Source organism: Gopherus evgoodei, chromosome 8 (assembly GCF_007399415.2).
Source record: "Gopherus evgoodei ecotype Sinaloan lineage chromosome 8, rGopEvg1_v1.p, whole genome shotgun sequence".
Lineage (NCBI taxonomy): Eukaryota > Metazoa > Chordata > Testudines > Testudinidae > Gopherus > Gopherus evgoodei.
Window position 1 is genome coordinate 83,469,464 of NC_044329.1, and position 22,053 is coordinate 83,491,516.

The following is a 22,053-nucleotide window of genomic DNA, read 5'->3' on the forward strand; positions in this document are numbered from 1 at the left end:
TTTTCTCATCTTGTAAATGTCCTTTTTCGCTGAGAGGATTTTACCTCTGTTTGCTGTAACTTTTAACCTAAGGCTAGAGGGGGTTCCTCTGAGCTATACGAATTTGATTACCCTGTAAAGTATTGTCCATCCTGATTTTACAGAGATGATTTTTACCTTTCTTCTTTAATTAAAAGCTTTCTTTTTAAGAACCTGATTGATTTTTCCTTGTTTTAAGATCCAAGGGGATTGAATCTGGACTCACCAGGGATTGGTGGGGGGGAAAGGATGGAGGATGGTTAACTTCTCCTTGTTTTAAGATCCAAGGGGTTTGGATCTGTGTTCACCGGGGAACTGGTGAAGTCCCTCAAGGCCACCCAGAGAGGGGAAAGTTTTGAGGGGACAGAGAGTGCTCCAGACACTGACTTCTGGTTGTTGGCAATGTACCAGATCAAAGCTAGTAATTAAGCTTAGAAGTGTCCATGCAGGTCCCCACATTTGTACCCTAAAGTTCAGAGTGGGGAAGGAACCTTGACTGGCAGGCCAAAAAAGAATTTGAAGAGCAACTAGCCAAAGACTCAGAAACTAACAGCAAAAAATGTTTAAGTACATTAGAAGCAGGAAGTCTGCTAAACAATCGGTGAGGCCACTGGATGATCGAGTTGCTAAAAGAGCACTCAAAGATGACAAGGCCTTTGTGGAGAAACTAAATGAATTCTTTGCATCAGTCTCCATTGCAGAGGATGAGCCATTCTTTTCAGGTGACAAATCTGAGGAACTGTCCCAGATTGAGTGTCATTAGAGGGGGTTTTGGAACAAATTGATAATTAAACTGTAATAAATCACCAGGACCAGGTGGTTTTCATCCAAGATTTCTGAAGGAACTCAAATATGAAATTGTAGAAATAACTGTGGAATGTGACTTATCATTTAAATCAGCTTCTGTGCTGGATAACTGGAGGATAGCTAATGTGATAGCAATTTTTAAAAAAAAAGCTCCAGGGGTGATCCTGGCAATTTCAGGCCAGTAAGCCTAATTTCAGTGCAAGGCAAATTGGTTGAAACTGTAGTAAAAAAACAATTATCAGACACATAGGTGAACATCATTTTCTGGGGAAGAGTCAACATGGCTTTTGTAAAGGGAAATTATGCCTCACCAATCTTAGAATTTTTGAGGGTATCAACTAACTTGTAGACAGGAGTGATCCAGTGGATATAGTGTACTAGGACTTTCAGACAGCCCTTGACATGGCCCCTCACCAAAGTAAGCAGTCATGGGATAAGAGGAAAGATTCTCTCCTGTATTAGTAACTGGTTAACAGATAGGAAACAAAAGGTAGAAATAAATGGTCAGTTTTCAGAATGGAGAGAGAGAAATAGTGGTGTCCCCCAGGGGTTGGTACTAGGACGAATGCTGTTCAGTATATTCATAAAGGATCTGGAAAAGGGAGTAAACAGTGAGGTGGCAAAATTTGCAGATGATAAAAATTACTCCAGATAGTTAAGTCCAAAGCTGACTGTCAAGAGTTACAAAGAGATCTCACTAAATTGGGTGATTAAGCAACAAAATGGCAGATGAAATTCAGTGTTGATAAATGCTAAGTAATGCACCTACTGAAAAACATAATCCCAACTATACATACAAAATGATGAGGTCTAAATTAGCTGTTACCACTCAAGAAAGAGATCTTGGAGTCATTGTGGATAGTTCTCTGAAAACATAAACTCAATGTTCAGCAGCAGTCAAAAAAGCTAACAATGTTGGGAACCATTAGGAAAGGGAGAAATATGACAGAAAATATCATAATGCCTCTATATAAATCCATGGTATGTCTACATGTTGAATACTGAGTGCAGATCTGGTTGCCCAATCTGAATAAAGATATTGGAATTGGAAAAGGTACAGAGAATGGCAACAAAAATGATTAGGGGTATGGAACAACTTCTGTAGGAGGAAAGATTAAAAAGACTGGGACTTTTCAGCTTGGATAATGGGTGACTAAGAGAGGATATGATAGAGATCTATAAAATCTTGACTGGTATCGAGAAAGTGAAAAGGAAATATGATTTACGCCTTCACATAACGCGAGAACTAGGGGTCACCCAATTAAATTAATATGCAGCAGGTTTAAAACAAACAAAAGAGGAAGCACTACTTTACACAATGCAAAGTCAGTCTGTGGCTCTCTTTGCCAGGGATGTTGTGAAGGCCAAAACTATAACAATTCAAAAAAGAACTAGATAAGTTCATGGAGGATAGGTCCATCAACGGTTGTTAGCCCAGTTGCTCAGGGATGCAACACCATGGTCTGAGCCCCTAGCCTCTCGTTGGGAGTGGATGACGGGATGGATCGCTCGGTCAGCTTTTATCCTAATTCCCTCTGGGGCACCTGGCACTGGCCATTGTTGAAGACATGATACTGGGCTAAATGGACTGTTGGTCTGACCCAGTATGGCTGTTCTTATGTGCATTCAGTCTCCTCCTTGTCATTGCAGAGTGAGGGGGACAGGGTAGCTGCCAAGAGAAAGGTGTATTTAAGACCATTTGACTGTAGTGAAATAGTGTTCTGATACTCAGAGGAAGGGAGGGGGACACAATGGAACAGGGTTCTCAGCGGCAGTGACAGAGTCAGGGCTCTTATGAGAATAAGAAGAAAGATGAGTGCACTGAAGAGAATTCCTCTGTAGTACTTCATTGGAGAGCACTGCAGGCTGTATGCTCTCCTGAGTAGTCTAAGGGAAGTGGCAGTACTCAGAGGAGAGAGTATCTGTAGTGCTCCACAGTCTTACCATCTAAACTCATGGCTACCTGGCATCTGCACCCTGTTGAAGCAGTCAAGTCAGCTTGCGTGAGGACACATTACACAAACAAATGGAGTACAACAGAGGTAGGTGGGATGAGTGAATTGTTCATATGTTGTTTGCACCAATTCTGTTTTGTTAGGCAAAGCCTCAATAGAATGGGAAGAAGCAAGCTTCTGACTGTCCTCTGCCAACTTTTGGCTGAAAAAGTCAGCAAAGTGCAGAAATACTTCAGTTTGTCTAAGCGATGCACAATATTTGTCTAAGTAGATCCCATATTTATTGAGTATTGACTAACTTCTTCCATAGTTCACAATTTTTTGTTGCTGCTATCTGCTGTTAATGGGCAGCTTTAAAAATGCATTCCTATTTTGTTTTTGTTCTCTTTCTTTTAAAGGATCTGGAATCATACCTGAAAACAAGACTGAGGCAGGAGCAACAGAAATTTCTCCTCCAAGTCCTAATCCTTTGAAAAAAGGAGGATCGATTAATTGGCCTTTCCCTGATAAAATAAAATCTCCTAGAACTGTGAGAAAACTTTCAATGAAAATGAAAAAATTGCCAGAACTCAGCAGGAAGCTGAGCATCAAAGGAACCTCAGGCTCTAATAGTTCAGATAATCCTTCTTCTTTGCTGAAAGGTGACTGTCAGGATACAAGCCATGCCACATCTTTGCCATCTTCTGGAAACGCAACAGCAGCTGCTAGCAGGAATGTTATAAGTCGCTACCATCTTGATAGTAGTGTTTCGTCGCAACACGGCTACAAAAAGAAAAGCAATGGGAGTTCCAAATCCTCCAGTAAAGGTGGTTACCTCAGTGATGGAGACTCTCCTGAACTTATAGCAAAATCGGGAAAACATGGTTCTGTCAGCAGGTTTGGGAAAGGAAAAGAGACACTTCCAAGTAACAACAATAAACCTGAAATAGACATTGATGCTTTTAGACATTACAGCTTTTCTGATCAACCCAAATGTTCCCAGTACATATCTGGGCTCATGAGTGTTCACTTCTATGGTGCTGAAGATTTGAAACCACCACGGATGGACTCGAAAGATGTCTTTTGTGCAATTCAGGTAGATTCAGTAAACAAGGCAAGAACAGCCTTGCTTACATGCAGGACGACTTTTTTGGATATGGACCACACTTTCAACATAGAAATTGAAAATGCCCAGCACTTAAAACTAGTGGTCTTCAGCTGGGAGCCCACCCCACGGAAAAATCGTGTTTGCTGTTACGGAACAGTGGTTCTCCCCACTCTTTTTCGAGTGACAAAGACACATCAGCTGGCTGTCAAACTGGAGCCCAGAGGACTTATTTATGTCAAACTGACTCTCATAGAACAGTGGGAGAATTCTCTTGATGGTCTAGTTGCAGATCGAGAGCCAGTGATATTTGGAGTAGATGCTCGAAAAGTTGTTGAGAAGGAAAATGTGGGCTTGATGGTACCGCTTCTGATGCAGAAATGTATTGTGGAGATTGAAAAGAGAGGCTGCCAGGTACTGTAAACTCTTAAAAAAAATTATCCTATATCGTGGCTGAATTTTCTTTTGCACTATTATGTTTAGAATTTGAGCAACGAGCAAGGCAGTACAATAAGTGTGTTTTCCACAGTGTGTCTTTTTTTTTCTTCGCTTCTCCTCTTATTTGGTCTCCTCATTTTATTGCTGTCAGTGTACAAATTTCTCCCCTTGTTCATTGTAACATGGTGAGGAACAATAAGGCTGGGTGAACCAGCATTTTCAGCTTCTTCAGACCCAGTGGTGTGTTAGGACAATGGGAACATAAATAAAACTGTAGATCATGGCACTTGGAATAACTCCTCGGTTAAGGCAGCGTTGGGGTTAGGACTCACCACTTCCTGACTTCCAACCAGTGGCTCATTCCGTAAGACCATTTTACTGCATACATGTTAAAAAGATATAATGTAAAATTCCCAAACACCCACAATTCAGGCATTGTGCCATCTAAAATAAAGTTATGTGCTATCATCTTGGCAAAACTTCCATTTAGCAAATGCATTCACAAGCCAAAATGTGAAGGATCAACTCTGATTTGTCCCTTAGCCTTTATTTTATTTATGCTGCTGTACATAACGCGTCTGCCTTTAAGCACAAGCTACTGCTTGGGAAGCCCTCAAACAGACTAAAAACTTCTCAGGCCAAGTCTGGTCTACCCCTCTGGCAGCTGGACAAAAAGGAGACAAAACTATTGTTGTCTTCCTCCACACACACACCCTTCCTTCCTTCCTTCCTTCCTTCCTTTCTTTCTCACTTCTTTTTTCCTGCCTTCATGGGGGGACCCCAAAATTGTAAGATTAACTCTGCAATCTAGTAGTGTCGAGCAGTGTCTTTTGTTCATCTTGTATAGTTTATGGTTAAGTCTAGTGGTTGTAAAATATGTGTTAAAAGGAGCATCATATCTTCATCTTCCAGTAACACTTCCAATTCATAGAATGTCAGGGTTGGAAGGGACCTCAGGAGGTCATCTAGTCCAACTCCCTGCTCAAAGCAGGATCAATCCCCAGACAGATCTTTACCCCAGTTCCCTAAATGGCCCACTCAAGGATTGAACTCTCAACCCTGGGTTTAGCAGGCCAATGCTCAAACCACTGAGCTATCCTTTCCTGCTGAAAAAAATTTCTAACATAAGGAAGGTGCACAGTTCTCATGGCAGACTGCTCTTCTGGCCAATTTAATTGAAATTAGCAGAACAACTTTCACATATTTCAGAGTATCCGAACAAGTGGGCTGTAGCCCATGAAAGCTTATGCTCAAATAAATTTGTTAGTCTCTAAGGTGCCACAAGTACTCCTAACTTTCACATAGTGCTCCATAACATTTGTGAGGCCTGGGAGCGTCTGACACATGCTTTCATTCAAGGTGTGCATTTTTGTTTGATGAACCCTGCAGTGTAGAAGTAGTCACAATCCCTAGTTTATTACATTTTAAAATTTGTGCCATTTTTGGTGAATGATTTGGGCCAAATGGTTTCACCACTCCCATTTTTGACTTTGATCATGAGACTCCGGTTTTTCTACAGCACTTGCTTGCTAAACCTAGTCGTGCAGATGATATCGGGTAATCAAGACATTACTGATCGTTGAACAATTGGGATCTGAATTGTCTTCAGGTGCCTGGTGCTTCTAAGCATGAAAAGTAATTTTTCAACCTGCACAAACAAGACTGAGAACATTAAATGTACAGTGCATGTTAATTTCACATTTGACTATCTATACATGAAACTTCTTGGATTTCTTACTGAACTACGCAGAATGTAAGTTTGTGTTTCTACTAATGTCACTGGTGTCTGGATGATTTAACAAGCTGTGATAGTAAAACCTTATGGCTAATAGTTGAGTATTTGTCTAATACCTTCATATATATTGCTAATTTCTGCTTTCAGTTACGGATGTAACATCCATTGCCTTCATTTCTTAACTCTTCATTTACATCAGTGGGTCTTGGATCCTGGTAACTTATTTGACCATCAGCATATGGTCAAACAAATGCCCCTTTTTATAAGCCATCATATATAATATAGGACTCCTGGGTTCTAGTCTCTGTTGTGCTCATGACTCACTCTGTAGCCTTAGACAAACTAATCAGTTTACCAGTCAGTAAAATAGGGATCAAAATAACTCTCTCACTCTTAGAGGTGGTTTTAGGTTTAGTTCTTTAACCTTTGAGAAGTGTAGGAAGAATGGGTGTTACCAAAATACAAAGTTGTTTTTAAAATAATAACTATATCAAGTTAGAATGTGTAGAAGTATATGCGCCAAACACTCTTCGATGCATGATAATCGTGTATAGATACCGTTCCTATGTACCTGAATGTGTTAGATTACTTTAGGAAATATAACCTCCTGCTTTGTATAAAAGTTTTTATGTATCTTGAAACAATGTATATGTTGGTATAATATCTTTACGCTTCTCAAATTTGTTTCTTGGTTACCTGATGCTAGAGTACATCTGTTGTCTCTTGATACCCCAGCGGATATATCATCAAATATAATTAAATATTGGTAATGATGTAGTTATTTGCTGTGAAAGCAAGTGTGTCAATATAAAGTACTCACCTAACAAAATAAAATTGAAATAATTTCTTTGTAAATTGATTTACAGCATAGCCTTGTTTCTTAATGTGCATAATCTGTGGCCAGGTTTCATAGGTACGAAGCTTGTTTACTGAAGGGCCTATTAATAATCAGTAGACTAATATCTGTAGAATTACCTTACAAAATCCAAGACAAATTTTTCTAATCCAAATGATTTTCTGCTTAAACTCAAATGAGTTAACGTATGACAAATTAAACAATTACACTAGCACAAAAGCAGTGAGCTGAACAAGCAGAGTAGCAAGAGGGTTGCAGTTTCACCTGCACAACTTTGCGTTATTCATTGAGATTACACCCACTCACCAGTGGTTATAAAGAGTAAATGTGATCAGAGTTCTAGTTTGTGTATCACAACAGAGGAAAATGAGTGTGGAAGTTGTTTTTTAAAGAAGCCACTAGACAGTGAGCAGCAAAGAGCACTTAGATTAATGTAAAGCCTTTTATAATTTTTTTCCATTTTGTATAACAGCTTATTGTTCTAGTGCTCCTTTACAAATGATTATAAAAAAATCATTGAAGGTGGTTAAGACATTATTCCTATTTCTTGTCAATAAGAAGGGTTTGTGTGTGGATGTGTAAAAATGAATAGTCTTTTGGGGAGGGAGTTGTTTGCTTGACACTAATATTTAACACTAAGTCCTGCAACTTTTTATCAGATAGAGTTTATTAAAATATTTATTCTTAAACAGAACATTGCTAGCATCTGCTATGGGTTCATGGAAGCCTTTTTGTGCTCTTCCTGAGTGACTCGATGATAAACCAATATGTTAATAAACATCACTTTCTGTCAAAGATATAATGGTTCAATATGCGTGGCTGTGGATATTAGCTGCATCCATAGAAACAAACTGATAAGAGATTGAGTTTCAGTATTGTCAAGAACATTATTATTTGTTTACTGTTATAACCCAGACTGTAGACATTATACAGCAGTGATAACATGTTGTTGTTTGATGTTACAATATTTTGCCATATGCTTTTGTTTTTTACTTAAGTTTTTGGGTGTGAGCATTTTTTTCATCCTTAACGGAAGACATTGTGAAAATCTCATTCTTTTCATGCCAGTTATCTGAGTAGTGCTACTTAGTGCTCCGTAATGGGTAATATGTCACAGTGTGGCCATGATTTCACTTCTAGGTTGTAGGCCTGTACCGATTATGTGGTTCAGCAGCAGTCAAGAAAGAGCTTCGAGAGGCGTTTGAGAGGGATAGCAAGGCTGTTAATCTCTGTGAAAACCAATACCCAGATATTAATGTGATAACAGGTAATGCACTTACTTTTGTTTTTCATATATACCATGAAAAATCCCTATCTAAATATAGAAAATTGTGCTTTAAAATGGCTCATTGGAGAGTAACACAAACAATCCATTAGCTACACTTCATTTTGCTGAACAAGAAAGGGAAGATGAATCCTAACTTTTGTCATGTTAAAATGAGATGTGCCAGTGATAGAGGGATAAAGGTTTGAAGAGAATGGAGGTCTCCGTGGTGTGCCAAACCTTTAAAGCTATTTATTCTTTGTATTGTGATAGCTCCTAGGAGACCTAGTCATGACCAATACCCCATTGGGCTAGATGCTGTTCAAGCACAGAACAAAAACTCAGTCCCTGCTCCAAATATCCTACAATCTTAAGAGAAGAGACAGCATGTGGATATAGCCACATGGGAGAGTACAAAGAAACTTGTTTCATTTATGAGCTTAGGCCCCAGTCCTTGTGCTAATTTTACAAATAATTCCATTGGCTTCAATGGGACTACTCACAATGCAGAAAGTTAATCATGTCCATAAGGCCTTGTAGAATTGGGTCCTTAGAGCCAGATCCTGCACCCATTTAAGCCAATAGCAAAACTTCCATTGATTTATGTGGGAGCTAGATTAGTGAATAGTGCATAGAAATTCAAGGTGTGCAGTGGGAAATAATTAGCCTTTTTTTTTTTTGTTGGTCATTTATAGAAAAATAATTTGGGCCTCATTTTATCTAAAGTCTTATCTGTCTGTGTAGTTCATATTCCTGTCACTCAGTGGGATTCCTGGTAAGAGTTTGGAGAATTGAGACAATTTTTATGATGAGAGTCTTAGTTTGGATAGCCTTCTGGAAATAAACCAGAATGTTTTGTGGTATATACTCTGCATTTCACCTGGAACATTTAGTAGTAGGAATCTTTGGCTTTTTTAAAGGTGGAATAATTTTATGACTAACCTTAGTTTACGTAACAAATATTAGTAATCTATTTTCAGGCTTCGTGGTATAAATTAGTTGCCTGCAGAAATTGGAATGGAGTTTTTCCTTCATATACATTCAGGGCTTGAAAATTTACTCAGCATGTGATAGCCCCGGTGCAAATTTTGCTGTGCTACAACACCCTCTGTCACTTGTAAAGAAATAACAATTGTGTTGTTTAATTGTTTGGTACTTTAATTTCCAACATATTGTCAGTCAACTTTCTATTTTATGCATATTTTAAAAAAGTAACTTACTGCTAAGGGTGGGTGAATAGAAGAAACTTTATCAGCAGATTTTATGCAATTAATTTTATGGTGTTTGCTAAATAATATCTTTGCAGAATAGAATTTGACCAACTCTATTTACTATAGTTACCTTGGCTAGTTTCATTGTTGGTTTTTGTCTTCTCCAGCAATGCCAGTTACTGGCTACTCCCAGAGGCAAGATATTGGATTTAATTATATATTCTTTATTTTGAAAGGTTGCACAATGAACACTCATCAAGCTTTTTAAAAGTATTCTTTGATGTAACTTCTTTTAATAAATTCACAAGAAAAAAGTGGTGATAGTTCTTAGGACCAGCTTCTTTCAGGACTTTATGGTCCTCTGTTGCTCTTGATCATTGTAAACAAGCACTGGAAATGCAGATGACTGTTGTTGCTTAGGTTTGTGAATTAACTAATAGAAACAAGAGTTTAATTATGTCAAACATCAGAAACCAACCACTTAATAGTGGGCTGTAACTTAGGCTACGACTTTACTACCTGCCATATCAGCGGGTAGCAATCGATTTCTTGGGGAGATATATCGCGTCTCGTCTAGGCGCGATATATCGATTCCCGAAGGAGCGCCTATCGATCCCGGAACTCCACCAACCCGAACGGCGGTAGTGGAGTCGACATGGGGAGCCGCGGACATCGATCCCGTGCCGTGAGGACGGTAGGTAATTCGATCTAAGATACTTCGACTTCAGCTATGTTATTCACGTAGCTGAAGTTGTGTATCTTAGATCGATTTCTCCCCGTAGTGTAGACCAGCCCTGAGTAATGACCAAACCCATGTACTGCAGAGACAAGTTTTGGCTCAATGAAAAATTGAGATAGCATCTCGCATCTTAATATAAAGCCTCATATACTGTAAACCTTCAGCATTTACAGAAGCAATTCAGACACACGGGAGACTTATGAAACAGTTTATAGCCACACCCAGAAAAACTAGCAATATTTCTAGGGTTGCCAACCCTCCAGAATTGTCCTGGAGTCTACAGAAATTAAAGATCAATCTTTAGTTAAAGATTGTCATGTGATGAACTTGTGAGGAGTATGGCCAACCAAAACTGACAACCCTAAATATTTAATAGCATTCCAGTTACCTGTGCAACTCACCACTTCAAGTATTTCTTATAATTGATTTAAGCTCAGGTTTGACCTGGGATAGTGCGAAGTATAGAAAGAAAGCCCTGGTGTTGCAGTTGAACTAGTCTGGTCCTTCGAGTACAATCACACAGTACTGTGGATAAATTAGGGTGACCAGATGGGATGAAGAAAATATCAGGACATGGAGGGCGGAGAGTCCTGCCAGCAGAGCACAAAAAAAAACAACACCCAAAATGGAGTCCTGCTAGCCGAGCAAAAAAAACAAAACCAGGAGTGTGAAACATTGGGACAAACTGCATCCCGACCAAACATCAGTCAGGATGCGGGACAGACGCCAAAATCTCGATTTTACCGAGATGTCTGGTCACCCTAGGATAAATACAAAAGATCACTTTAATTGTGCAAAATACATTGGTGCATGCTTTTGTTGTTCTTGATTGTTAAGCTACGTCTGTTTAAATGTGCAGGGTCTCCTGTACTCCTGACTTCTTGTTTTGAACTACTGCAGCTCCTTCATTTTTTGCATTTGACTTTTGTTTTCATAAGGTACAAAGCATACCGTTTTGAAGTCTTTGTTTTTAAGCAAGAGTCAGATATGCTTTTATACATTATAAAATGTATGCTGCTTTGTTTCTGAAGAAAAAGCATATTTTAGGGAATCACATTTTAAAAATTATTTGCTACAGCATCTCTTCAACTGTGCAGTTCTGAGACTCACGATGCTTACTGGTTCTCTAACAGTTGGCAGGCTTGCTGTATGTGTCTGCACAGTGAATAGTTACCTTCCGCAAACTGTAGTCAGTTCTGTCACTGGTTCCAATCTGAACAGTTCAGTCTTTGATGAGCCTCTAATGCCTCCTGACATATCAAAGGCATCATACATATTTTTCCATCCTTATGTGTAAGTAGGGTGACCAGATGTCCCGGTTTTATAGAGACAGTCCCTATTTTGGGTTTTTTTTCTTATATAGGCTCCTATTACCCCCCAGCCTGTTCTATTTTTCACACTTGCTGTCTGGTCACCCTATATGTAAGTATCTGTTAGTGCATATTTCACCTACATTATCTCTTTGTTGCTGAAGAACAGGGTTCTTAATGTTTTATTGTAGTGTTTAAAATGCTAAGGCTGAGGCATATGATTATACTTTTATAAGCCAAATCATGTGTTCCCTAAAATATGAATAATCATAAACCTTAGCTCTTTTTGAAGACTAGTGCTTTATTTGGGCCCATATTGAAATTTGAGGAGCACTGTTGTTCTCAAAACATTATGAATATATTTTCTTTTGATAGCTCTCCAAGGCCTAAGGAATGAACATTTAATGATTAAGTCTTGACTGAGAAATGCTCTTGAGGCTGGCGCTGGCTTCCACGCAATTAAATGCGTTCGTGGCTCAAAATAAAATGGGCTGCCGGTTTCAGGAGCTAGCCAGTAGTAATGTTGTTGAATTCACATGGATGGAAGCAGACATCTCTGAGCAAAGCATGTAATACAGTTAACAGTTCAGTGGGTCAGAAAAATGAGAAATTAATGAAGTGGATGGTGGTTTCTGCTTGCTGTCTAAATTTGTTCTGTGTCGTGAGTGGTTGTGTGAAGAAGAAAGCAGCAGAGAGCTGGCAATCAGGAGAGCATAGCTTAGATTCATAAAAATAATTGCAGCCTCTTACAGGGCTAATTTAGCAAAGGGAACAGTAAAAAGATTGAGAGGTCAAAGGGCACTCCATGGCTCAAAACTATTCTGTTGTTCAGGGAGTAAGCAAGAGAAGGTTATCCTGGGGGGGGGGGGGCGAGGGGAAGAGGTTGGTCCCATAACCATGGACTCTATTATATGGACTATTGTATTAGGTAAATTGAAAAATCCTATTTCTTTTGTTTTTACAGTGCAAATATTTGTATCAAACATAAATGTAAAGTGAGCACTGTACATTTTATCTTCTGTGTTGTAATTGAAATAAATATATTTGAAAATGTACAAAACATCCAAAAATGTTTAAATTAATGGCATTCAATTGTTTAACAGTGTAATTAATTGTGATTAATTTTTTGATTGCTTGACAGCATATATATATAATATATATAATATGTATGTCACACTGTTGAACAATAATATATATAATATAAAAACAACCTTGCTTTTTGAAGAGGACCACAGCAATAAAAAAGCTGTAACCTGAATATTGAGGTGGATCCTTGAAAGGACGTGTTTACAAATTTAAAGGAAGAGTAAAAATTTTGATTTAAATATATGTTGGGTTGAATACTGTGTACTGAGTGTGCGTGATATAACATTTCTTTCAGTTGGGAAGTGTGCACTTAAACTTAGATGCATGTCTGAGAAATGCACACCCATTTAGCATGTCTGTGGGTAAGAGCCTGCTCCTGTTGACGTAAATTTTGAAATTCACATTGCTTTCAATGGGAGCAGAACTTGGCTTCAAGTGTGGACTGTTTGTCTCAAGGAGTTTATAATCTTCTCAAACTGAAAAGCTCCAGATCTATTTTTTTCCTTTTTCCTCTGCCCTTTCTTTCTTTCTTATTTTTATAGGCTTTAAAAACCTAGGATAGTTAATGTTAAAAGCTATTAATGCCCTGATAAAGTTATACAGCTAAAACTGGAACAAATCAGCTATGCTTTCAATGGCAGCGTTAATTTGGCCATGTTGCACTAATCAGAAAAATAGGACTAGGAAATAGTACGTTTGTGTAATGGGGGGCAAGTTAATGTTACTCTCTGGAATCTTAGCTTCCCCATTTTCTGACTTGCCTACAATTTTAACTGTTCTTTCTTAACATTGTTTCAATGCAGTACATTTTCCTTTTTTACTTACAAAGAAATAAGAACAAAGATTGATAATAGTTGTAATAGTTATACTCCATGTATGAAGACCATCTAAGGAGGAAAAATTAAATCTGCCCACTCTCTGTATTTATGCAAAATTATTTTTTAACAAAATATTTAATGAGACAGTTTACTTTACAGCTGGCTCATAGAGCAGGCTTTGCCGTGTGACAACTCTTGCTTTGTTAAAGAACACAACAGTGATAGTCTGTCATGGTTTGGGGAGTGACATGTCCTTTGTTTAGCAGATACTTAAAATTATACCTCTCTTATTTCCTGCTTCCAGCTCTATCATGCCAGGTGCTGCCACTAACCAAAGTGGAGGCTGCATTTATTAGGTTAATTATGGTAACACTTTATGAAAAGGAGTTTTAGCTAAAATGAAATATCAGATTATAATATGTCTAACTGAGCTGTATCTTAATTAAAGTGGTTGTTTGCATGATATACTGTGCTTGGACATTTGGTAGCACTGAGAGTGATTTTTTAATTAGTTTTTTTAAATGAGAGTGGTAAAAGAGGTAGGATGGAGAGAGAAGTAAAACCTACACATCTTTAGGTGGTTTCTTTGTTTTTGTAATACTGTGGTTTTTTGCTTCTAGATACCAGGCATGTGTTTATCGTTTCCAAGTGGCTATGATGAGTGCTCTTGTTTTTTCTGTAAGCAATTGAAATAGTACTCATCCTGAAGTATTAGCCAGGAGTTTAGACCTGTTTTTACAAAAATTTGCAAATGCTGTGGTTAACTCCTCGCACCCACTTCCCCGGTGCCCTTGCCCTCAATTCTATTTTAGGCAGACGGAGAGGCTCATAGAGAAGCAGGTATAATGAAACGCTTCCTGGCTGTTGGCGTCCCACAGAATCACATTTCTCTTCTCCTTTTCCTCCTCCCTTTCTACCCCAATCCTGTCCAAAATGACTTTTATAAATGGTCATCTGCATGTCCCGTCATGGGCTTGGCTACACTTGCAACTTAGAGCACATTAAAGCAGCCTCGCGCGCCCTAACTCCTGATGTGTCCACACTGGCAAGGCACGTAGAGTGCCTGGACTCTGCAGTTGGAACAGTCCTGGTAATCCACCTCCACGAGAAGCATAAAGCTTGCCGCGCTCTGGCTGAAGCGCCCCAGCATCAATGTAGACAAGGTGTTGTGTTACTGTGCTATGATTGGCCTCCAGAAACATCCCATAATCCCCTGAAGTCAAGTGGCCACTCTTGTTTTGAAATCGGTTGCAGGCATACAGATACCCCCTTTCAAAGCTCCATTTTTGACATCCTTCATGCTTATCTGCTCCAGGACAAAGCAAACCTTTAGTTTGGAATGCTGTTGTTGTGAGTGGGTGGGGCAAGGAGGGGAGCTCTGCTGCTGTCTGAACTTACAAGGCAACATGCTAACATGCTCTCAGCCCCCCCAAAACACACTCTCTCTCCCCTCACATACATGCAACATGCTCACTGTCATACTCCACCTCACTCCCCCATTTGAAAAACACGTTGCAGCCACTTGCACACTGGGATAGCTACCACAACGCACTGCTCTTTGTGGTGTTGCAAGAGCTGTTAATGTGGCCATGCGCTTGCAGCTGGCGATATAAATACATAGCAGCATTTTCCCTGCTGCGGTCTCCAAAGGCAGGTATAACTCTCACTACATCTGCAAGTGTAGCCAAGCCCTTAATGTTGGGACTACAGCAATAATTCTCTACTAGTTAGTGTTTTCTGGGATCAAGAAAATGTGCAGAAGTAGGTTCTTGCATTCACTGCTGCAAATGTCTGTGGGCTCGTCTACACTGCAACGTTGTCGACAAAACTTTTGTCTTTCACAGGTACTTAAAAAAGCCCTCCTGCGAAAGACAAAAGTTTTGCTGACGCAAGTGGCAGTGTGAACGCGGCTTTGTCGGCAGGTGCACTCTCCTGCCGACAAAGCTAACACAAAGCTTGCCCCATATTCTAGGCAGGACTGACTCTATTTTTAGACAAAACATAAAGAAGGGAATGACCGAGGGAGTCATTTCCATTTTTGTCCATGCGCCCCCAGCCGACCTCAGCGAGGCCAGCCAGGAGCACCCATGACAGCAGCAGACAGTACAGAACAACTGATAACCGTCATCTCATTGCCAATTTACAATGGCATGGCAGACGGTGCAATAGGGATGGCAAATACTGCTGACAAGATACCAAAGAGAGCGTTCACACACGCTGACTTTTAGCGACAAGGCCGTGTCGACACAGCCTTGTCGCTAAAAGCTGCTTAGTGTAGACAAGCCCTGTGATCTTAGTACATTCTTATGTTTAGTGAGTGTTGCAGGATTTCTGCACTTCTTGAGCTTGGGCATATAGTTGCCAACGAGGTGCTGAGTGGAAATGTCAATGAATGGGAATGGCTGCTGTGGCCATATCATTCTGTGACAATTGATCTACTTGTTGGCTAGTTCAGCAGCTATAAATGCTCCAGGTGGTTAGAAAGTGGGACGTTGGGTGGGGTTGATGTTTTTGTTTTAGGCATTGGCTGCTCTTTTCTGCTTTGGATTAGTGTTAGTACACAGAGCATGGCCTTCTATTGATTCTTGGCAATCGGGCACATTTTATAAACCATAATAAGAAACAGTGAGATGAATAGGAAAGGAATTAATCACCAGGCACACATGAAGCCATGTGTCACTAGGCTTTGGTGTAGCAGAGAGGTTTAGGTCATTCCTAGTTACTATAGCTCTCCCTTCCTGAGACAGCAGATATGTGGGAAAACTACTAGCAGCTTCTTTTCTGCTCCTCCCTTACTACTTGTAAATGGCAAAATCCTGGATTGACATTCTCCAATTTACCCTTGAGAGAGCTGTGGATGAGATCACTGATAGCATGCATTTTCCAGGTGTGCATGTGCTCATCCCATACGTACTCTTTCCTCTTTGAGTACCAGGCACCTTTCATATGTCAGGCACCTCTGGTGCCTTCACCTGGATAAAACACTCTCTGTAGGCCTCAGTGTAAGTGAATGTAAAGGCAAAGTAGTTATTTGAGTAATTAAGAACTTTTATTCTATTTTCTCCCTTGGTATTCTGGCTCTGAATAATGCTAGACAGTAGTACTGCACTGCTGCTGTTCTGGAAGGACAGAGTCTTTTACAGAAGGTGGTAGAACCACCAACGCAGAGGAGCTGGTGTAATAAATAGCACTGTTGAGAGCCTAACAAAGGCTCTGTTGCACTGTCATACAGCAGAGTCAGCAAGTAGCGTGGAGCAGAACAAAAGGGACTGGGGAAGAGCAAGTGAGCAATCTTACCCCAGTGGGGGCAGACTCCCAATTTTGATGCACTTGTAAACTTGCCCTGAACACCAATGAGAAGCATTGTTTGTATGAATAATCCTGCACTGAGAGAGGAATATTCTGGGGCAGCTAGAGTTCTGTCATTAATGGGGGGTGTTTAAAAGGTTTTCAAATTTTTGCTGTGTCCTGGACTATGAAAATGTCGGAAAAAGAGAGCTCTGCATCAAAATGAAGCAATTAATCTTAATTCTTGTGTGTGAATTTTATACTGGTATGAATTGCATATGACAAGTTTTGGTGGAATGCATTTGTGACCTGTTAGAACTGGAGAGATTTTTATCATGGAGAAGAAAAATGCTCTCATGTTAGCAGTCATTACTGCACCTACTGTGCGCAACATAGGCAGTTTCTAAAGTGCTCTGTATACTGGCACTGCAAAAATAGAGGAAGGATAGATCAATGGATGGGGACTGGCTTGGGAGACCTGGGTTTAATTCTTGCTCTGCCACAAACTTCCTGGGCAAATCACTGCGGGTATGTGTACACTGCAACCACAGGCTGTGATTTAACCTAGCTAGCCACCTGGGTAATTACCCAGGGTTCCGGACAGGGTTGTACAGCCCATGCTAAAGCCTGGGATGCTGGAACGTCAAATATTCCGCATCTGTAAAATGGGGATAATAGTATTTTCCTACCTCTCAGGGATGTTGTGAAGATAAATTCATTTAAAGATTGAAGAGCTTAGATCAGAGGTGGGCAAACTTTTTGGCCTGAAGGCCACATCTGGGACTAGAAATTGTATGAGGGGCCATGATTGCTCACAAAATTGGGGTTGCAATGTGGGAGGGGGTCATGGCTCAGGTTGGTGATGCAGGCTCTGGGATGTTGCCAGAAATGAGGAGTCCAGGATGCAGGAGGGGGCTCCAGGCTGGGGCAGGAGAGTTGGGTGGGGGTGTGTGCTCTGGGGTGGGGCTGGGGGATGAGGAGTTTGGGGTGCAGGAGGGTACTCCAGGCTGGGATTGAGGGATTCAGAGTATAGGAGGGGGATCAGGGCTGGTCAAGGGAGAGGCTCAGGAGTGCAGGCTTACCTCAAGTGGCTCCCAGACGTAGTGGCATATCCCCTCTCCAGCTCCTATGCCGAGATGTGACCAGATGGCTCTGCGCACAGCCAGGTGGCTCTGCATGCTGCCCTGTCCTCAGGCACTGCCCCTGCAGCTCCCATTGGCTGCTGTTCCTGGCCAATGGGAGCTGTGAGGGTGGTGCTTGACACGGGGACAGGGTGCAGAGTGGAGGCCCCGGCTGCCTGTAAGCGTAGGAGCCGGGGAGGGGCATGCCGCTACTTCCAGGAGCTGCGTGGCGCAGCCCCCGACTCTGCTCCCCGGCTGACACAGGGCAAGCCCCAGACCCTGCTCTCCAGCAGGAGCTCAAGGGCCAGATTAAAACAGCTGGTGGGTCGGACCAACTTGCAGGCTGTAGTTTGCCCACACCTGGCTTAGATAGTACAGTAAATATAAAAGAGAGAGGTCTGAGGTAAGTCTAGTACTAATAGTGCTATAAGCATACTTGAAAAAGTTTCCAGAGCCTCAAAATATTATGAAGTAATGAAATACCATCATCGGGCAATGGCACTCCCAGTAATTCAAGCCTTTGGGAGCTCCCCAAATAATATGATTTTAGCCTATTCTTATTTCCTCCCTGCAAATGTAAGATTTAGAAAACAGCCTGGCGAATTCTCTTGTGGGAAGAGTGCAGGTTATGTACCTTATCACTCCCAAGAAATTCTGCAATGTGAGAGTCCGCAGCTTGTTAAATGCATCTGTTCTTGTCTCTTTTGTGAAGGTGTCCTCAAGGATTATCTAAGAGAGCTGCCCTCTCCCCTGATAACTAAGCAGCTCTATGAAACAGTGTTAGATGCCATGATGAAAAATCCCTTGAAAATAACAGCAAACGGTTGTGAAAATGATCCAAGTGACTCTGAGCATACGGTGGCCCTTCTGGATTGTCTGCCAGATGTTGAAAAGGTGAGTACTATTGGCCAGCTAAAATGATAATAAATCGCCAGTTGCAGAAAGGGAAGGAACTCTTTATTAGACTACACATAAATGCCTCTGAGCTCTTATGCTTTCTATCTGTAACCCAAATACCCACTTGATAGATAACACTTTCAAGCTGCCTTTTACTTTAGGGTCTGTATTGCTGGGTTTAACTTGTACTTTGTGTGTTTTACCTCTTCCGGTGTACAAAACAGACTTAAAAATGGCATACGGGTATTTTTTAAAATTGTTAAAAGGGAGATCCTGACTATGAGCTGTATTAAAGTCTCATCGCTCTTTGTGTTTTCCTGGGTATCCTGACCAATGCTTACCTGAGTAACTGCATTCTTCTTTAAACATATGAGATAGGGCTATAAGCTGCCATATGTTGTAATGTAATAGCTGCCATGTTCCATCCAAGAGAATACTGCAATCGGCATATCCTTGACAGGCAAAGTGAACCCTGTATATAGATTGTGGAGTGCGGTGGGAGGATTCAGTCTGAAAGGCACTCTGTAAATCCCTCTTGCTGAATTATTATTATTAACAACAATGCAATAAAACTTTAACCTAGTTTAATGTTGGCATAAATATATTTTACAGGAGTAAAAGTTGTTAACAGAAAAACTAAAGAATGAGAACTGACTTGATTGTTTAATGTGTGTACTGTAAATGGATGAGCAAATTGCTTTTGAGCAAAGTAGAGCATAGTAAATGTTTAACCTTTAGCCAGAAAATGTGCTTGTGTTAAGTATTTTATTACCTTAATTTAAAAGATGAATTAATGTTCCTTTTTAAGAAATTTTTATTGATTTGATTGCCAGCTGTTCGTTGGTTTTTCATTTTTGTGTTGTAAAGTGCCCAGAATTCAGGATGGATGCTTCAGTAATAAAATAATCCCCCAGACAGCAGATAGTCTGTGTTGCAGAAATGAATGCTCATTCTCCATCGAGGAGGACTGCATCTGAGGTGGTGAAAGGAGCAGGTCCTGCTTCTGTATTTGTACATACATCTGTTCTCTGATTCATAGTTCAAAGGCTGCTTAACTTCTGGGTCCTACCATTTAACACATAACATTACAGTGCCATTGCTTTAAGGTGCACATCCTATGGCAGGGGTCGCTGAGCCGCATGCGTCTCTTTTACAGTTAAAGTGCAGCTCACAGAGCCCCTCCATTTACCTTCTCCCATTCTCCACCTATCTCACTGGGGCAGGGGGAAGGAAGCTGGTGGCTTCTGCCCTGCGGCATGTTGGTGGGGCATGACTGCCAGGGCTCAAGGCTTCAGCCCTGAGACTCCCCTCCCTACGGGCTGAAGCCTGAGCCACACAGGCACACCCAGCTCTCAAACTTCTAAAGATTATCTGTGCGGCTTGGAGGGTTGGTACGTTTTGGCCGCCCCATCCTCTGAGTATGTGATGTATTGCCTGAGGTACCATTCTCTCTTCCTGATGATCTGTGTTCTTCAGGAGAGATTAAAGGAGCAGCCTTGAACATCTTGAGCAGATACTAACCCCTCATTGGAGTGTTTATGGGGTTGCACATTCATAAACAAAGCCCCTTTCTTCAAGATTACAACTATTCCTAGAAATTGCTCTTCTAACTAAAGGGTGTAGTACATAGGACTTGAATGTCTGTTGCTGACAATCCTGCAGTTTTAAGAATTCTTAGTTCATGTAGGGCCAGATTCGGCCATCTATAACACATGTTGAGTAGTATTGTATTCTTCTAGTCCCACTTTGTTCAGTGGAACTACCACTGGGGTAAGGAGCTAGACAATATGAGTAAAAGCACCAGAATCTAGTCCTTAATGTTAAATGAAAGACACTGCCCCTTTGCAAAATAATCTTTGGAAGCTAAGCATTTTGAATGCTGAAAAAGATGTAATTCTAATAAGTCATTTCCACTTAAGGCAGATCTGGGTGGCCAGAAAACTGATAGAGGCCAATTTTTATTTTTATCAAGCCAGACTTCTTGTGTCCCTGCTGCTTCTTCAGTTTCTTTCCTTTCTCTGGTGTCCTCTTTTCACTGTAAGAAAATCTATACACGTACATCAGAGATCATGTAAGAGAGAAATTTTTTACCCAAGACATCTGTCTTAACCGGCCTGCACTGTAATGGAGTCCAATACAACTTGATGTTCAGTGCTTAGATACTGCAAGTGATTGTGTTATAGGGTATATGACAAGTACCCTTGAAAATAGCACTGTTGAACAATAGCCATAGGATAACGGACGGTATTTTTGCTGTATCTGAAACTTAACTTTTCATTTTAGGCAACCTTAAAGATGCTGTTGGATCACCTGAAATTGGTGGCGTCTTACCATGAAGTAAATAAGATGACGTGCCAGAATTTAGCTGTGTGTTTTGGGCCTGTCTTACTGAGCCAGAGGCAGGAGACCTCATACCATAATAACAGAGTCTTTACAGATTCAGAAGAGCTTGCTAGTGCCCTGGACTTCAAAAAACACATAGAAGTTCTTCATTATTTGCTCCAGCTATGGCCAGGTAATAAAGTTTGTGAAAAATTCTGTCTGAGAAAGCAACATTGTCAGATCCTAAAATATAACCAAATGACTCTATAACTGTGTGACTATAGAGTATGGTTTACGGGGTATACAAATGGTATTGAGACTCTTCTCAGTTATAGGTTAACATGTCACAACGTACAACTTGGTGATTAAAGAGACCACAGTAATTTTATTATCTATTGTTTTATTAAAATGTATCATTCAGTGGTAGATCCTGTGCTTTGATGATCTCTCTATCAATTGAAAATAACAAGATTTAAAAGTGCACATACGAAAAGCTGTTTCAGTGCATTTTGTGTGGTGGTCTCAAGCAACTGTGATAATAGAAATAGACAAAAGGCAAAAAACCTCACCTAATGGGGTATTGCTCCTACAGATGACCCAGCTCGGGTTTCTGATGTGTTTGGCGTTTTACCGGCTTTGGCCTGAACAGGTATAGATTCTTTCGGTTTTATGGGTTCTTAAATTTCATAGACAGACCTGCTGAATTATTGTTATTTCTATTACAGTAGTGGCTAGAAGCCCCAGACAGAATTTGAGACTCCATCTATACAACTGTGTAGCAGAAGGCTTTGGGGAGATAGGTAATGAGCCAATTTCTGAGAGGTGCAGAGCACCTGTAGCTCCCATTCACTTCATTGTGGGTTTCATGTCCTTAGCAGCTCTTGGGAACAGGCTGTAGTAGAAGGGAAGTGAAACTTTGTTATTTTTAATGAACCTGCCAGAATGCAAGTGAAGGTCATAGTTCTGTTCAGATCTGTGCTTCAGAGGTGGAAGGAGGTTGCCAACTTCTCATTTCCTCAAGTATTCAAAGACCTGATCAAAGCCCATTGAAGTAAATGGAAAGACTTGCATTAACTACAGTGGGTTTTGGATTAGGCCCCTTAT

General features: G+C 40.6%; 1 protein-coding gene across 3 annotated transcripts in view; it reads left to right on the forward strand.

Moving 5' to 3' along the window:
- Positions 1-22,053, forward strand: part of SYDE2 (synapse defective Rho GTPase homolog 2) — a 49,918-nt gene that overhangs the window by 21,184 nt on the left and 6,681 nt on the right. For all 3 annotated transcript variants that reach the window (XM_030573552.1, XM_030573550.1, XM_030573551.1), the window contains exons 3-6: positions 3,179-4,278; positions 8,034-8,160; positions 18,443-18,624; positions 20,911-21,142. In XM_030573552.1, coding sequence (XP_030429412.1) covers positions 3,179-4,278; positions 8,034-8,160; positions 18,443-18,624; positions 20,911-21,142 — 1,641 coding nt within the window. The remainder of the gene's footprint in view (positions 1-3,178; positions 4,279-8,033; positions 8,161-18,442; positions 18,625-20,910; positions 21,143-22,053) is intronic.